The sequence below is a fragment of the Acinonyx jubatus genome, chromosome E2 (genome assembly GCF_027475565.1).
Source record: "Acinonyx jubatus isolate Ajub_Pintada_27869175 chromosome E2, VMU_Ajub_asm_v1.0, whole genome shotgun sequence".
Classification (NCBI taxonomy): Eukaryota; Metazoa; Chordata; class Mammalia; order Carnivora; family Felidae; genus Acinonyx; species Acinonyx jubatus.
Window position 1 is genome coordinate 43,812,251 of NC_069396.1, and position 15,534 is coordinate 43,827,784.

The 15,534-nt window shown below is 50.7% G+C and overlaps 3 protein-coding genes across 5 annotated transcripts; 2 read left to right on the plus strand and 1 right to left on the minus strand.

The window, feature by feature from the left end:
* The first annotated feature begins 1,374 nt into the window (after positions 1-1,374).
* OVOL3 (ovo like zinc finger 3) lies at positions 1,375-5,177 on the plus strand. The gene is made up of 4 exons (XM_015072001.3): positions 1,375-2,123; positions 2,200-2,264; positions 3,020-3,221; positions 3,675-5,177. Exons 1-4 carry the CDS (start codon positions 2,030-2,032, stop codon positions 3,902-3,904), a joined length of 591 nt encoding a protein of 196 aa, XP_014927487.1. The 5' UTR covers positions 1,375-2,029; the 3' UTR covers positions 3,905-5,177.
* Positions 3,926-5,478, minus strand: POLR2I (RNA polymerase II subunit I). Of its 2 annotated transcripts, none has more exons than XM_053210311.1 (6): positions 5,170-5,478; positions 4,968-5,022; positions 4,564-4,637; positions 4,401-4,475; positions 4,247-4,298; positions 3,926-4,033 (listed from the first exon to the last, which is right to left on the minus strand). In XM_053210311.1, the coding sequence occupies exons 2-6, from the start codon at positions 5,013-5,015 to the stop codon at positions 3,971-3,973; spliced, it is 312 nt and encodes a 103-aa protein (XP_053066286.1). In that variant the 5' UTR covers positions 5,016-5,022; positions 5,170-5,478; the 3' UTR covers positions 3,926-3,970. The 2 variants fall into 2 exon arrangements, with proteins under 2 accessions (XP_053066286.1, XP_014927500.1); XM_015072014.3 differs by having other exon boundaries at positions 5,101-5,467.
* A 251-nt stretch (positions 5,479-5,729) lies between these two features.
* Positions 5,730-14,374, plus strand: TBCB (tubulin folding cofactor B). 2 transcript variants are annotated; one of them, XM_027044840.2, is made up of 6 exons: positions 5,730-5,933; positions 6,413-6,556; positions 9,917-10,013; positions 10,686-10,877; positions 13,859-13,931; positions 14,104-14,374. In XM_027044840.2, the coding sequence occupies exons 1-6, from the start codon at positions 5,820-5,822 to the stop codon at positions 14,216-14,218; spliced, it is 735 nt and encodes a 244-aa protein (XP_026900641.1). In that variant the 5' UTR covers positions 5,730-5,819; the 3' UTR covers positions 14,219-14,374. The 2 variants fall into 2 exon arrangements, with proteins under 2 accessions (XP_026900641.1, XP_014927483.1); XM_015071997.3 differs by lacking the exon at positions 5,730-5,933 and adding an exon at positions 6,027-6,142.
* Positions 14,375-15,534: the final 1,160 nt, after the last annotated feature.

The following is a 15,534-nucleotide window of genomic DNA, read 5'->3' on the forward strand; positions in this document are numbered from 1 at the left end:
GAAAATAAAGACACCCAGCCCCGGATTTCTTCCCTAATGTGTTTTCAATGACACAGGAACCAGTTGCCCTGAAACATGCTGTTGGGCACGGAGAACTGGGCACCTGAAAGAGACAAAATGGCTCCACCTAACCATTTGCCAGCTCATTCTTCAGTGCAACTTGCACCCTGTACTCCATGCTGGACAGATCCCAGATACTGGGCTGACAGACCTGTGCCGGACACACCAGTCATGGCTGCACGAAATCCAACAATTGTGAGATGGAGACACTGAAAATTCCATTTTACAGATGGGCTGACTGAAACTCCGATGCTTGCCTAACCACCTCTCAAGACTTCCTAACAACCACCCTGTTTATATGCTGCATGCTAAGCATTCTCCCCACATGATCTACATAGGCCTCTGACACAAACCAGCCAAGGGAGACACATTAGTTCTATCTTCCAGATGAAGAAACCGAGGCTCAGCAAGAAGTGACTTGTCTGGGTCCTGCTGAGGTAAAGTGGAAAAACTCTGCCTCCCTTGCTGCCCCAAATGAATGAGCAGGACTGACTCTCAGGGAATGTGAAGAAATGAAATAATGCTCCTCTCACCACCAAGCCTTTATATAGACTGTTCTCTCTGCCTGGAACACCCTCCCTTTTACCTGAAACCTTATCTTCCTTCAGGGCTCACACCCAGACAGTCATCTCTGAACCTTTAAGCTGGACCGGGAGCCTCTTCTGGGCTCCCATGAGCTCCCTGAGTTTTCTCTATTACCGTTTGGATCACTTTGCCTGTGCATTCCCCACCATAGCCTTGGTCATTCTGGGTTGTCACTGGTGGGTCTGTCTCCTCCATGGACTAAGTTATGTGCTCATTTTTAACGTTGAGCTAGACCTGGCCTATAGCTAGAGTTCAGGAAATTGCTGAGTGGATAAATGAGAGAAAGTAACTGCACAGAGAATATTCAAAATCCTTAACCAGTGGTTAAGGGGTCAGACAATGATCAGTCTAGAACACAGGACAGAGTGTTAGGGTGGGGTTCTGGGAGCCCCTGGCTGTGTCACGTGACCCCCTTTGGTTCCTGGACTGTGGGAGAGGGGGGGAGTGGTGTCCCAGGCAATCACTAGGAGCTGGACTATTAACACACCAATATTTTAAAATCTGCTACATCTGGGGGCGCCTGGGTGGCTCAGTAGGTTAAGTGTCCGACTTCAGCTCAGGTCATGATCTCACAGGCTGTGAGTTCGAGCCCCACATCGGGCTCTGTGCTGACTGCTCAGAGCCTGGAGCCTGTTTCAGATTCTGTGTCTCCCTCTCTCTCTGCCCCTCCCCTATTCATGCTCTGTCTCTCTCTGTCTCAAAAATAAATAAACGTTAAAAAAAAAAATCTGCTACATCTGAACAGTGTTTCTGGCTGAACGTCAGTTCTTGGCCTCTAATAATCAGAGGTGGAGCTTCCTGCTGGAAGATACACAGCCCGTGTCCTCACTTTGTCCTTACCTACTGGACCCTGCTGTTCCTCCACCCTCTGGGGCAAGCAATCACAGCCACCACCCCCCTCTCCTGCTTCTCAGACAGCTGCTGTGATTTGAATAACCAAGCAGGTTGTTGGATGTCCGGTGGTGACTGATTTGCCTGGCAAACAGACCCCTCAGGTCCTTGGCCCAGCTGCTACTTTGAGAAGACAGCCTTCCTGGAGTCTCTTTTTCTTTTCCCCACATGCAGCAGCTAGCTAGGCTTTAATCTTGCCCTTGCTTGACCTTCTGGGGGGTCCCAGCACTTGGCTGCCCCTGGTGGCTGGAGAGTGCCCTCAGGAACCTGGTGTAGGAGAAGGGGGAGGAATGGTAGGTCCCATCTGAGGCAGAGGTAACTAGAGCCAGCTAAGTCCCTGGGCTTGTCACAAAATTTGCATGGAGAGAATGCAGGTCCTCTGTGGCTCCCCCTTCCCTTCCCTCTTCCCTCCTAGTCATCCTGGGGCTGAGGTGTGACCGCAGGTGGAGGAGGCAGTCGTGCGTGGAGTGCCATCTCACCATTCCGGGAGGTGATGCCCCGTGTCTTCCTGGTCAGGAGTCGGCGTCCACAGCCATCCAACTGGGGCCACTTGCCTGACCAGCTCCGGGGAGATGCCTATGTCCCAGGTGGGCCCCTCACTGGGCCTGGAGGCGAGGGGCAGGTAAGACACAAAGCATCACCGTGTCTGGCTTCTCTCCTCAGACTGCAGCAACCAGCGGGGCCCATCAGCACACCAGTCTTCTGGCCTTGGGGACTCTTGGGCAGCGGTGAGTCTGCAGCTGGACCACAAGACCCTGCTTCATTTCATCCCTGCCCACTCTCAGCCTGACTGCCTCTCATTCCCTTGAGCCCATTTGCTCATGCCCCCTCCACCCCCCCAGCCTCAAGACCTTTCCACCTGTTGTTCTCACTGCTGGAAATGCCTTTGCTTTCTTGGTAGAGATGTTAGGCTTCATCCCAGGCACCCTTTCCCTAAGCTGGGCAGCCACATTTCCTATCCTGAGATCTCTCTGTCCAGTGGGAGCAGAACAAGATTCAAGCCAAGTGGATGGTGATTTCCTTTATGCCAGGATCAGACAAGGTGACAGGAGCAAGGATGGGGGAAGACTAGGGACTCTCAGAAGGGATATTCAGCTGTGCATGCCCTGGGAGTAGGAAAACACTAGCCAGAAGATAAAGGTGACAGATTATTTCAGTATTTATTGAAAGCCAGGAACTGTTTTAGGCAATTGCTATTTAGCAAGAATAAGACAAAAATTCCTTCCTGGAGCTTATAATCTGTTGGGGGCTTGACAAGAAAAAAACTAGAAAACTAGAAAACTGTCATGTTGGGAGATGTATAAATGGAGAAAAAAAGCAAGGTAAAGGCAATGGGGGTCAGGGAAGGCCTTGGAGACAGGGTGGCATTTGCACACACGAATAGCAGCCAGTCTCTGGCCTTCCCAGACCTCCTTGGTTCCTGGTTCTAGTTTTTTTCCATTTGCTCCAGCCAGGGGGTCTAACTCCCATGTCCCTCCCACAGCCTATGCAGGGCAGTCTGGCCTCCACTCCCAGGGGCCCTGGGACACTTGGCTGCCCACTCTGCCCCAAGGCCTTCCCTTTGCAGCGCATGCTGACACGGCACCTCAAGTGCCACAGCCCTGCACGCCGCCACGTGTGCCGCTGCTGTGGCAAGGGCTTTCATGATGCCTTCGACCTCAAGCGCCACATGAGGACTCACACTGGTGAGGAGTGGCAGGGACAGAGAAGGGCAGCTGGGTCCCGGGAGGGTCTGGGATGAAATGGAGAGAGGTGCCCAGGATATGGAGTTTCCAGTGTTTGTGTATATGGGGTGGAGACTCAGCCATCAGACTGATCCCAGTCGGGTGGGTGTACGGTGACGCGAGGGTAGAGGCGTGAACAATGAGGGCAGTAGTAGCTACATGGATCTAGATTGAAGGTGCAAGGTAAAGCCTCCTCCTTCGCCCCTGGGGAAGGAATATCCTGATGAGGAGGGTGGGAACACAGGTATCTGGTCCTGTTTGTAGCAGGTGGAGGTAGAAGATGGTGGGATAGACCGAGGAGTCCGGACAACTTGGAGTAGGAATGGGGGAATGCTCATGGAGGTTAAGGTGGGGAGACTTTAGCTTGGAGGCCATTGTCCTGTCTGTCCTCTCCCCCTCTGCCCACCTGTGCAGGGATCCGGCCATTCCGCTGTGGAGCTTGCGGGAAAGCATTTACTCAGCGCTGCTCACTTGAAGCTCATCTTGCTAAGGTGCACGGGCAGCCAGCCAGCTACGCTTATCGTGAGCGCCGGGAGAAGCTGCATGTGTGTGAGGACTGTGGCTTCACATGCTCGCGGCCTGACACCTATGTGCAGCACCGTGCCCTGCACTGTGTTGAGACTGTGCACCCACACAACACATGAGAGGCAAATAAATGCAGGAAATGCACGCACAGAACACAGTATTTATTACACGTGGGAAAGGATGATTCACTCCGTCCAGCGGTGGCCACAGTGTGGGGCCGTGCACACATAGTACAAGCGCATGGCGTCCTGGCAGAAAGGTTGTCCAGTTAGGAAGGGTACAACATGGAACCTCCATCCAGCAGAGCCTCACCCCAAGATAACAGGCAAAGGGGCTTTCCCCATTGGTAATGGTCCAGCTCAGTACGCCAGGAAGGGCAGGGTTCCCCCAAATGTTGGTATCCCCACCCCCGGTAAGGACCAAGCCTGGGATACCCAGAAAGCCTTCCTCCTGCCACTCACCTCGGCACGGGCACTATGTGACTGGAAGAACACCGCCTCCTTGTGGCCACACCTGAGAGGGCAGTCAGCCACTCAGCCTACCATCCCCTTCCCTCCTCCCTTCACCCGGTGAGGACGAGCCACTCTCCATCCCCAATATGAACGGCGCGCTCACTTTTGGCACGGGTGGTCCTCGGTCCGCGGCAACGTGGGGTCCTGGGACACGTCAGCGATGATCTGGGTCAGTTCGCTGAGGGAACAGAGGGCGAATAATCATGCCCAGACCAGGTCTCTCAAGCCAACAACCCCTTCCCCAGGCTCTGAGTCCTGCCACTCACTCCACTTCGTGCGTGATTTTGTTGACGTAGATGCAGCTGTTGTCGGCTTCCTGCTGGTAATCACAATTCCGGCACTACGAAAGGGCAAGGGTTGCGGGAAAGGGGTTGCGGGAAAGGGCTTACGGGGAGGTCTCGGAAGGGATTGGAAGGGAAGGCTGGGTTTTCCCCAGAGGTCAGGAATGACTACAGCATGGAGTTTCGAAGCTGGTATAATGGGGTATACCGAGAATCACCTCGGGGATGGACAAGACAGTGGGGGTTCACTCGTGGGACAGTCAGGAGGCAAGACCAAAACACGTAAGGGGCGTAAAAAGAGTAAGGGTCATGTGGAGTAAGATGGGGTCACACTGGGAACAGGTGGATCCCTCTGGAAAGACCCCGGCGCTCCGTGGGCTCGTGCTCACCGCGTAGAGCAGAATGCGGTTCTCCTTGTCCTCCTTGGGGTAAAGCATGTTGTTACTGTGGGGAGGGAGGAGACAGAGGTCAGTCCTGGGGCCACTACTTGCCCCCCTTACACACTCGCAGCCCCGGCCTCACCATTCCTGGCAGAATCGAATACCCACGAAACCCGGCTCATAGGTCCCGTCCGGTTCCATAGCTACGCACCGCCCGCCAAGCCTTCCGCGCTTGCTCCACCGCGCGACCAGTCGCGGGAAGGATCAAGCCTAGTTGCTTCGCCAAGAGAGGGGCGGAGCTGCGCACATGCTCTGGCTTCCAGCTGCTTTGTGCTTGTCTCTGTGCTCCGAGGTTCGATTAATAACTTGCTTCAGTTTTTTTATATTCTGCAGTAACTGCTTCCAATTTCTGGGCCTTACTTCCCCAGTTTGTAGAACAGTATGGTACGAGAGCCAGGAATACGATGCTTCATGTCATTTGCAAAGCGCAGACCATAAATGAAGCCACGGCTCTTTGCAGGATGAAGGCCAGTGCACATGCGCGGATGGGGTACCTCCTGCCAGTCCTTCCCCTGGGCTTCACCCTTCTCCCGCCTGGGCCGTTTCCCGGGCTGCTATTGGAAGAACTGCGCACATGGAAGACCTCTCAGGATTGGCTGGGGCTACCCAAGAACAAGGGAGATCCCTCTTCCTGGCGTGGAAAAGAGACGGCGGCGATTGGCGGACCCTGCTTGGGGGAGAGTATGGATTGGCTAGGTCGTGAGCAGGGGGAGGGGCTGATATCCCAGAAGCGGCGGCGGCGGCTGCGGAGCCGGTGTGAGGCGACTAACCCGGCTGCGGACCCCGGCAGGAAGCGGCGAGATGGAGGTGACGGGCTTGTCGGCGCCCACAGTGACCGTTTTCATCAGCAGCTCTCTCAACAGCTTCCGCTCTGAGAAGCGGTACAGTCGCAGCCTCACCATAGCTGAGTTCAAGGTGTGGCCGTGGGGGCGGGGCCCGGGGGCGGGGCAAGGAAGAAATGGAGGGGCTTTCCGAACGCGGGGAGGGGCCAGATATAAACAGAGGTTGGACAGATTGGGGACGGGACCCGGCTGGGTGGGCCCAGAGGGAGTCTGAGTATTCAGAAATTGGGGACGATGCCAGGAAAATCAGAGGTTGCATAGGTCATGACCAAAGATAACCAGGTGTGTCCTAAATTGTGTCTTAGAGGAGCAAGGATGGGGTAATGGTTATTGTTACAAGGGGTGGAGCCTCGGGGCTCCCGACTGGTTCAGTTGGTAGAGCCCGCGACTCTTGGTCTCGGGTTCGTGAGTTCGAGCCCCGTGTTAGGCTTAGCGTTTACTTAAAAAAAAATTTTTAATTTGCAAGTACGTACCTTAAAAGGGGGAAGGGGTGGAGCCCCAGGGCAGAGGGTGGGGTCGCTGACAGCCTTTCACCGACTGCTCCCTGCGCAGTGTAAACTAGAGCTGGTGGTGGGCAGTCCTGCTTCTTGCATGGAACTGGAGCTGTATGGAGCTGACGACAAGTTCTACAGCAAGCTGGATCAGGAGGATGCACTGCTGGGCTCATACCCCGTAGACGACGGCTGCCGCATCCACGTGAGGCCTCCCCACCATTTATTTATTTGTTGAACAAATACTTGCTGTACGTTGCCCTGTGTGATAACCAAGATAGGCCCTACTTTCATGGAGCCCCCAGTCCTGCATGGAGAGAGACAGAGCCATCACGGGACAGTGACAGCCAGAGTCGTGTGGGCAAAGCCCAGGGGACTGGGGATGCCCAGCGAGGTGCCTGACTCCTGGAAGTATGAGAAGGGGCTTCTTGAAGGAAGGGACGCCTGAGCTGAGACCTGAAGGATGAGGAAAGGTGACTTAGGGTAAGGGGTGGGAGGGGTATGCCAGGTGGGGGGAACAGTGTACAGAGGTATAGAGTGTGAGGTGGGTCAGGGTGAGTGATGAGACTGGACATGTTGGGAGAAGTTGAGGACCTCTGCATTCATCAACTCACATCATCCTCTCTCCTCTCCTTATTCCTCAGACATCCCAGCATCCCAGGTGGGTTCCACCTCTGGGCCTTTGCAAGTGGTTCTTTTTTATATGGCTTCACATGGCTCACTCCTCCCTTCCAGTCTTTACTTAAATGTCACCCTCCAAGTGTGAGGCCTTCATTGACCTCAGTATAAAATTTAAATCTCTTCTCTTTTCCATTTTATTTGATTTTTGTCTTTAGCTCCTAGCACCCTGTGACATACTGTGCATTTCCTCCAGCACCTGGAATAATGCCTAGTACTGAGAAGATGCCCAGTGAATCATTGTTGAATACTGAGCTGAGTCCATAAAATAAGACTTGGAAGATGGTGTAATTAACCCCATTTTGCAGAAGACAAAACAGCTTCAGGATGGAATTTACTTTCCTAAGGATGAACTGTAGTTAGAATTTTCACCTCAGTCTGCATGACTCTGCAAGTCAATGTGCTCAGAGAACTGGTCCATAACTCTGTGTTATGCCAGGGGTATAGCTGTGAGCCAAGTCTGAAGAGGCCTCTGTTTTAGTTCTGTACAGTGTGTGAGGTAGATGTTAGCTAAATATTCATAGGAACAAATAAGAAATGTCAGAGACATGAAGGCCATATAGGAAGAGATCACAGAGCTGGGAGAGCCGGTACTGGGAGGACTTCCTGGAGAGGGTGATGCCTGAGCAGAGTCCTGAAGAATAGGAAGAATTAACTGAAAAAGGGAAAAGAGTACTCCAGCAAAAGAGCACACCATGTGCAAACACTGAGGTGGAAGGGAGCACAGTTAGGTACAGGCACTGAGGAGTGGCCTCTCCTTTGGCAGGAGGAAGTGAGAGCCAGGGGAGGGCTTTGAGCCAGGAGGGTCCTGGTGTGACCCAGGTGCTCACAGGCTCCCTTTGACTGTGTGTGGGAAGACAGGCAGAGTAGGGAGACCAGGGAGGAGGCTGCTTCCATAGTCCAGGTGGTGTGGTAGGTACCGGATCATAGTGGGAACTGGTCAGGGTAGTGCTGGGCCCACAGGACTGAGACTTTGGGCTGACGCAGGCAGCCTCAGCCTCCAGATGCTAGTGGGTCAGGCATAGGATGGCATAGGGCCATCCTCAAACAGGAGGTTTTCACACATGGGTTCAGGTGTAGACAGGCCTCTAATTTCTGAGGTCATTTAAGAAAGGTTTCCCAGGGGCTCCTGGGTGGCTCAGCTGGTTGAGCGTCCGACTTCGGCTCAGGTCACGATCTCGCAGTTTGTGAGTTCGGGCCCCGAGTTGGGCTCTGTGCTGACAGCTCGGAGCCTGCAGCCTGCTTAGAATTCTGTGTCTCCCTCTCTCTCTGTGCCCCTCCCCTGCTCATACTCTGCCTCTCTCTGTCTCTCAAAAATAAGTAAATGTTTAAAAAAAATTTTTTTTTAAAAAGAAAGGTTTCCCAGAAGTGGAGCCTCTAGAGAATTTGTTTTACACTATTTTCCTCTTTATGAATATTACCTGTATTTGAAATGCCTGGCTGGCTCGGTCGGTAGAGCATATGATTCTTGATTTCAGGGTTGTAAGTTCAAGCCCCACATTGGGCATAAAGTTTACTTGGAAAAAAATTATATGTTTAACATATATGTGTTGTTTAAAATAATAGTAACCTCAAACTTACAAAATCCTTAATACACAAAGTAGAAATTCATAGTGATCCTGACCAGAGATAAGGGCCATTTCTATTTTGCTATGTTAGGTCAATGGCTCAGGCCAAACTACCTTAGAGTCTTTGCTGACCCCTCTCTTTACCTCACACCCACATCCCATCCAACGGCAAATCCTGTGGACTCCACCTACAAAATCTGTCTAGAGTCTACACTTGTCTCCCCCACAACCCCTGCCCTGGCCCAGCCTCCATCCTCCCTCTCCTGGACACCACAGCAGCCTGTCCCTGGCCCCCCTCAGTCTGCTGCCCACCTGCAGCCAGAGGGAGCCTGTGATGCCCTGAATCAGGTCGGGCCCTCCTGGCCCAGGGCCTCCCCTGGGTAAAATGCCCCATGGCTTTTTCTCATTACTCAAAGCCAGATGCCCCTAGCTTTTACTTATTCTGGGTAAAAGCCAAAGTCTGTAGTGATCTGTTGTGTCTCCACTGTTCCCTGTCTGTCTCCGCTTCAGCCACGATGGCTTCCATGCTATTCCTGAAAAGGGTTAAGGACATTTCTGCACCCGAGACTTGGTGCCATATGTTCCTTCTTAGCCTTTAGGCCTTGGCTCAGACATCGCCTCCTTTCAGAAGCCTTCTCTGACCACCCTCTCATGCTCCTTAAACCTCTTTGTGGTATTTATCTACATAGGACCTTGTCGTCATCTGGTGTAATGCATGCACATGTTTGTTTATGGTTGGTGTCCCAGCAGAATGAGCACTCCTTGAGGGCAAGGGTTTATCTGTTTTTGCACTGTGTCCCTAGCACCCAGCACAGAGCCCAGCTGGGTGCTGTGGAAGAGCTTAGCAAGCAATGAGTGAATGAATATTGGGGGTGGTACAGGAAGAGATGCTTCAGAGTCTGGAGGTTGGGGCCAGCTTAGGAGGGTCCCAGAGGCCCAGAGAGGACAGATGTGCTGCCTAAAAGTCCTGTGAGGAAGACCTGAGCTCTGCCCTTCAGTTCCAGTGACTTAGAGATCATCACTGATGGTGGCGGCACCATGTGGGGATTGTCTGGGGGAAGATCCAGCCTCTAAGGAGGGGTGGGGGTGAAGAACGGGAGATGGCCAGTGTGGACACTTGTTCTCATCCCTTCTGCTAGGCTCAGGAGAGGGGAGAAGGTCTGGGTAAAGGTGAGGGTAAAGGAGTAAAGGAATGTGGTTTTTCCAAGACAGAGAGACTTAAATCTAGGGAATACTCCAATGTACAGCCCCCTGCCCCCAGCATCCCAAGCCTCCCAGTCCAGACCTTATCCCCACTGACCTCCCTCCCCTCACTATAGGTCATTGACCACAGTGGTGCCCGCCTTGGGGAGTATGAGGATGTGTCCAAGGTGGAGAAATACCAGATCTCACAAGAAGCCTATGACCAGAGGCAAGGTACAGGCACATAACGATGGATGAGGGCATATGGGGGCCAGAGGGAGTGTGTGTGGGTGGGCAGAGGTTGGGGGGCAGACAGGGACACTGGGAGGAGGTCGGTGGTGTGATCAGTGCAGGCACACAGACCTGGGCGAGTAGAGGGCATGGATAAGGTTGGTGTGTGGACAGATGGGGTTTGGGGAACAGCTGTAGGGGCACAAGTGTGGGGTATGAATAGGTGCTGGGAGATGTGAGGGAATGTAGGCAGGCAGACGGCCTGAGAGGGAAGTCTGGGAGGGAGGGTTAATGTGGGGGGAGGTAGTGAGTTATCACATGGGGGCATGAGCAGAACAGATCAGAATGTGTAGACACTGGTAAGAATGGTAAGACAAGGAGAGGCTGGGCAGAGGGAATGTAATACTGAAGGGACATGGGAAGAAGGGGTGATACCATGACTGGAAGCAGGCATCTTCCTTTTAGGTTCTGGATTATGGGGAGGCCCCAGGGGTTCTGGGGAGAAGCCAGGGCTATAGTGGGAGATTTGGGGGGCTTGGGCAGTAGCCCTCCAACACTCAGAGCAGAAGAGTTTCTCTCTGAATGTTGGTTCTGTGTGGGTGGAAGGTTATCTCATCAGGCCAGGGGCCACACCAGGAAAACCATGTCTAACCCTGTCCCCCACCCCACTCTCAGACTCCGTCCGCTCCTTCCTGAAGCGCAGCAAGCTAGGCCGATACAATGAAGAGGAGCGGGCACAGCAAGAGGCCGAGGCCACCCAGCGCCTGAACGAGGAGAAGACCCAGGCCAGTGCCATCTCTGTGGGCAGCCGCTGTGAAGTGCGGGCACCTGGGCAGCCCCCTCGCCGGGGCACCGTCATGTATGTAGGTACGTGGCCCACTGAGGCCTTCTGCCCTGCCCTGGGATGGACAGTGCTTGGGGACCCAGCCCTCGAGGAGATCCCAGTGCAGTGGGGGAGACTGACCCAGCAATGACAGTGACAGCCCAGAGTGTTCATGGCAGGGAAGTGGGAAGCAGAGGCAGAACAATGTGAGTTGTGATGGCGGAGGCAGAGGCCAGAGGGATTAGTTCTGAGGTGAAAGCACAGGGCACAGTGTCGGGGCTGAGATGGGGAAGGCACAGGCCAAAGTGATGAGGGTAGGGATGTGGGAAGCTTGGGGTGGCTGTGTGAGCTGAGAGGCAGTACCAGAACCTTCCTCGAGAGTGATCCAGCAGGCTTCCTAGGGGAAGGATTGTCTGAAGGAAAGGGTGAAAGGGGGAAGAGTGTTCCAGCCAGAGGGCATAGTGAGTGCAAAGGGCATGAGCAAGAATAGGCTGGGCCTGTCTGAGGCAGCATGGCTAGTGGGGAGGAAATGAGATGAGACGTAATAAGTGAGGTCTGGACATGGGCAAGGCTGGACCGTGCAGGGCCTTGAAGACAGTGGAGAGCAGTGTGGGGTTTTTTTTTTTTAGAACAGCTTTATTGAGATACAATTCATATACCATAAAACTTATCCCCTTAAAGTACACAATTCATTGGTTTTAAGTGTGTTCACAGAATTGTTCACCCCCCCCCCCCACTCCCGCCCAGTCCTAGGCAGATCTTGTCTCTATAGATCTGCCTATTTTGGATGTTTCATATAAATGGAATCATATAATATGTGTAATCCATGTAAATGGAATCATGTAAACCATGTAATACATGGTCTTTTATGACTGGCTTGTTTCACTTAGCATAATGTTCTCAAAATTCATCTGTGTTGTAGTGTGTATCAATGTTTCACTTCTTTTTATAGTCAGATACTACCACATTGATTGGCTATACCACATCTTACATACTTGTTCTTCAGTGGATGGATGTTTGGGTCCTTTCCACTTTTTGTCTATTATGAAAAATACTGCTGTGGACTTTCTTATATAAGTTTTTGTGTGGACACATATTTTCATGTTTCTACACAAAGGAGTGGAATTGTTGGTCCCATGGTAACTCTGTTTAACCTTTTGAGGAACTACCACATTGTTTTCCACAGCAGCTACACCATGTGTGTTCCCACCAGCAGTGTGTGAGGGCTCCAGTTTCTCAAATCCTCACCAACACTTATTGTTTGTCTTTTTAATTATAGCCATTTTAGTGGCTATGACATGGGACAGCATTATGGGCTTAATTTGCATTTCTTTGATGGCTAATGATATTAACCATATTTATTTTATTTTAAGAACCGTCCAGATCCTTTGCCCATTTTTTAATTGGGTTGTTTGTTTTTAGTTTTTTTTAATAATATTTATTTATTTTTGAGAGAGAGAGGGAGAGAGAGAATGTGAGTGAGGGAGGAACAGAGAGACAGGGAGACACAGAATCCAAAGCAGGTTCCAGCCTCTGAGCTGCCAGCACAGAGCCCAACGCGAGGCTCAAACTCGTGAACCCTGAGTTCATGACCTGAGCCAAAATCAGACGCTTAACCTACTGAGCCACCCAGGCGCCCCAAGGATTGTTTAGTTTTTGTTGTTAAGTTGTGTATTAGTTTTCTGGGGCTGCCATCACAAAGTAACCACACACCGGGTGGCTTAAACAACAAAAATTTATGTCTCTCATTTCTGGAGGCTGAAGTCCCAATATCAAGGCGTTGGCAGGTTTGGTTTCTTCCGAGGCCTCTCTGCTTGGCTTGCAGATGGCTGACTTCTTGCCGTGGCTTCACATAGTCTTCTCTCTGTGTGTGGGCACATCCCTGGTGTCTCTTTGTGTGTCCAAATGTTTCCTCCTCTTACAAAGACACCAGTCAGATCAGATTCACTTAATCTTAACTAACTTAATCACCTTTTAAAAGACCCAGTCTCCAAATACAGTCACAATCTGAGGTACTGAAGGTTAGGGTGCCAACAGTGAATTTTGGCACAGTTCAGCCCATAAGTTCTAAGAGTTCTTTACGTATTCTACATACAATTCCCTTATCAAATACATGATTTGCAAATATTTTCTCGCATTCTGGGGGTCTGTTGCCTTTTTACTTTTCTTGATAGTGTCCTTTGAAGCATAACATTTTTTAATTTTTTTGAAGTCCAATTTATTTTTTCTTTTGTCGCTTATGCTTTTGGTATTGTATCTAAGAAACCAGTGCCTAATGTAAGGTCACAAAGGTTTACTCCTGTATTTTCTTCTAAAAGTTTTATAGTGTTATGTTTTACATATAGGTCTTAGGCCCATTTTGAGTTAATTGTTGTATGTAATGTGAGATAGGAGTCCAACTTCCTTCTCTTGCGTGTGGATATCTGGTTGTCCCAGAACTACTTGTTGAAAAGCCTATTCTTTCCTCATTGAATAGTCTTGGTACCCTTGTCAAAAATCATTTGTGGGGCGCCAGAGTGGCTCAACCAGTTAAGTGTCTGACTTTCGATTTCGGCTCAGGTCATGATCTCATGATTTGTGAGTTTGATCCCCACATCTGGCTCTGTGCTGACAGTCCAGAGCCTCCTTGGGATTCTCTAACTCCCTCTCTCTCTCTGCCCCTACCCCTCTTGTTCTCTAAGTTAAATAAATAACTTAAAAAAAAAAAAAAACTTAAAAAAATAGTTTGTTCATAAGCAGTGTGGATTTTATGCTGAGTGGGATGGGCAGCCTTTGAGGAATTTAGGGCAAGGTAGCAGTGCTGTTTACTTTAGATTTTTAGAAAGACTCCTCTGACTGGGGGTATTGAGTAAATAGGGAATCCGGGCTAGGAACAGCAAGACCAGTGAAGGGGGCTACTGTATTAGTTTGGGCAGGAGATGGAGATGGTCCTGGGTGGTTTTTGCCAGGACAGGTTTTATACTCAGTGGGTAGGCATGAATCTGGAGTGATTCAGAGGTTTTGTTGGAATTTCCTCCCTGGGCAGGACTCACAGATTTCAAGCGTGGCTACTGGATTGGCGTCCGCTATGATGAGCCACTAGGGAAAAACGATGGCAGGTAATGAGTGGTCCGGTTCAGCCATCTGTGTGTGTGTCTGTGCCCGTGTCTGTACATGCGTATGTGTGCTTCTGTGTCTAAGTGCATATGGTGAGCCTGTCCATCTTAGCATCTGGGGTGGGAGCCGTGTTGGGGCCCCTCTGACAACTGCCTCCCTCATCATGCCCTGCAGCGTGAATGGGAAACGCTACTTCGAATGCCAGGCCAAGTACGGTGCCTTCGTCAAGCCATCGGTTGTGACAGTGGGGGACTTTCCCGAGGAAGACTACGGGTTGGATGAGATGTGACACCCAAGGAAAGGCATCCCCCCGCTCCAACTAACTCGACTTCTTATTGCCCTTCCCTGTGTGTGCCCATGGCCCTATTTCCTGAGCCCATTTTTATTTTATTCACCTTGTCATTGACTTTGAGACTCATGCATTAAATTTGCTGGAAACCGGGAAGTGTTGGAGGACTTGATGATAATAGGAGGGATTGGAGGTGCCTGTCTGGGTGAGGGTGAAATAGGAGGTGGGTAAAGTAGAGGTTGGGCAGGATGAAGCTTTATCCCTTAGCTAGTAGCTGGGGGCCCATGAGACTATTTTTTGTCCTAATAAGTTACTGTAATGTTTTATTGCTATAACAAAGGGGCCCAAAATATAATAGTAGCTTAAACAAGGTAGTTTTGGGTTTTTTTTTTAGATAGGCTCCACACCCATTGAGGTGCTTTAACTAATGACCCTGAGATTAAGACCTGAGCTGAGATCAAGAGTTGGACACTTAACCAACTGAGCCACCCAGGTACTTCTTATTCAAGGTAGTTTATTTCTCCTGTAAAGTCTCATGTAATCACCAGCACTGGTATGGTGATCCTTCTGTGTCAGAGGCCAGTCTCCATCTATATATCTTGTTGCTGTCCCATCTCCTTCTCATGATTCCCACATCATCTGCGACAGGCACCAGGGAGAGGGGAAGGGGAAGGATACCTCTTGCCTTTAAGGACTACGTGCGACTCAGGGTGCCTGGGTGGCTCAGTCGGTTAAGCACCCAATTCTTCATTTCAGCTCAGGTCATGATCTTGTCATTGGTGGGATCGAGCCCCACATTAGGCTTTGTGCCAGTAGTGTAGAGCCTGTTTGGGATTCTCTCTCCCTTTCTCTCTGCCGCTCTGCCTGCTTGTGCACATGCACTTGCTCACTCTCTAAATACACATTAAAAAAAAAAAAAAAGGACTATGTGCAATCAAAACTTGTTTCTATTTCCAGGGCGCTTGGGTGGTTCAATTGGTTAAGCATCTGACTCTGATTTCAGCTCAGGTCCTGATGTCACAGTTGTGAGATTGAGCCCCACATCAGGTTCCACACTGAGTGTGGAGTCTGCTTGAGAGTCTCTCTCAAAATAAATAAATAAATAAATAAATCCAAAAAACTAAAAACAAAACAAATAACTTGTTTCTATTTCATTGGCCAGAATTTTGTCTCATGGCCACTTGTAGTTGCAAAGGTGACTGGGAAATGTAGTTTTTATTCTGGGCAGCATGTTCCTAGCCAAGTATCAGAAGTTCCTATATTACAGAAGATGGGGAGAAGGGATATTGGGGTCAATAAGTAGTTCTACCACAGTT

Bases quoted from the DNA above. Each gene is read 5' to 3' on its own strand.
- POLR2I (XM_015072014.3), bottom strand. From the start codon at position 5,159: ATGGAACCGGACGGGACCTATGAGCCGGGTTTCGTGGGTATTCGATTC. The intron at 4,299-4,400 runs GTGAGCGCGCCG...CTGCCCTCTCAG, and splicing joins GAGGACCACCCGTGCCAAAA to GTGTGGCCACAAGGAGGCGG. The intron at 4,034-4,246 runs GTGAGTGGCAGG...CCTTTCTGCCAG, and splicing joins CACATAGTGCCCGTGCCGAG to GACGCCATGCGCTTGTACTA.
- OVOL3 (XM_015072001.3), top strand. From the start codon at position 2,030: ATGCCCCGTGTCTTCCTGGTCAGGAGTCGGCGTCCACAGCCATCCAAC. The intron at 2,124-2,199 runs GTGGGCCCCTCA...TTCTCTCCTCAG, and splicing joins GGGAGATGCCTATGTCCCAG to ACTGCAGCAACCAGCGGGGC. The intron at 3,222-3,674 runs GTGAGGAGTGGC...CCACCTGTGCAG, and splicing joins CCACATGAGGACTCACACTG to GGATCCGGCCATTCCGCTGT.
- TBCB (XM_027044840.2), top strand. From the start codon at position 5,820: ATGGAGGTGACGGGCTTGTCGGCGCCCACAGTGACCGTTTTCATCAGC. The intron at 10,014-10,685 runs GTACAGGCACAT...CCCCACTCTCAG, and splicing joins AGCCTATGACCAGAGGCAAG to ACTCCGTCCGCTCCTTCCTG. The intron at 13,932-14,103 runs GTAATGAGTGGT...CATGCCCTGCAG, and splicing joins CTAGGGAAAAACGATGGCAG to CGTGAATGGGAAACGCTACT.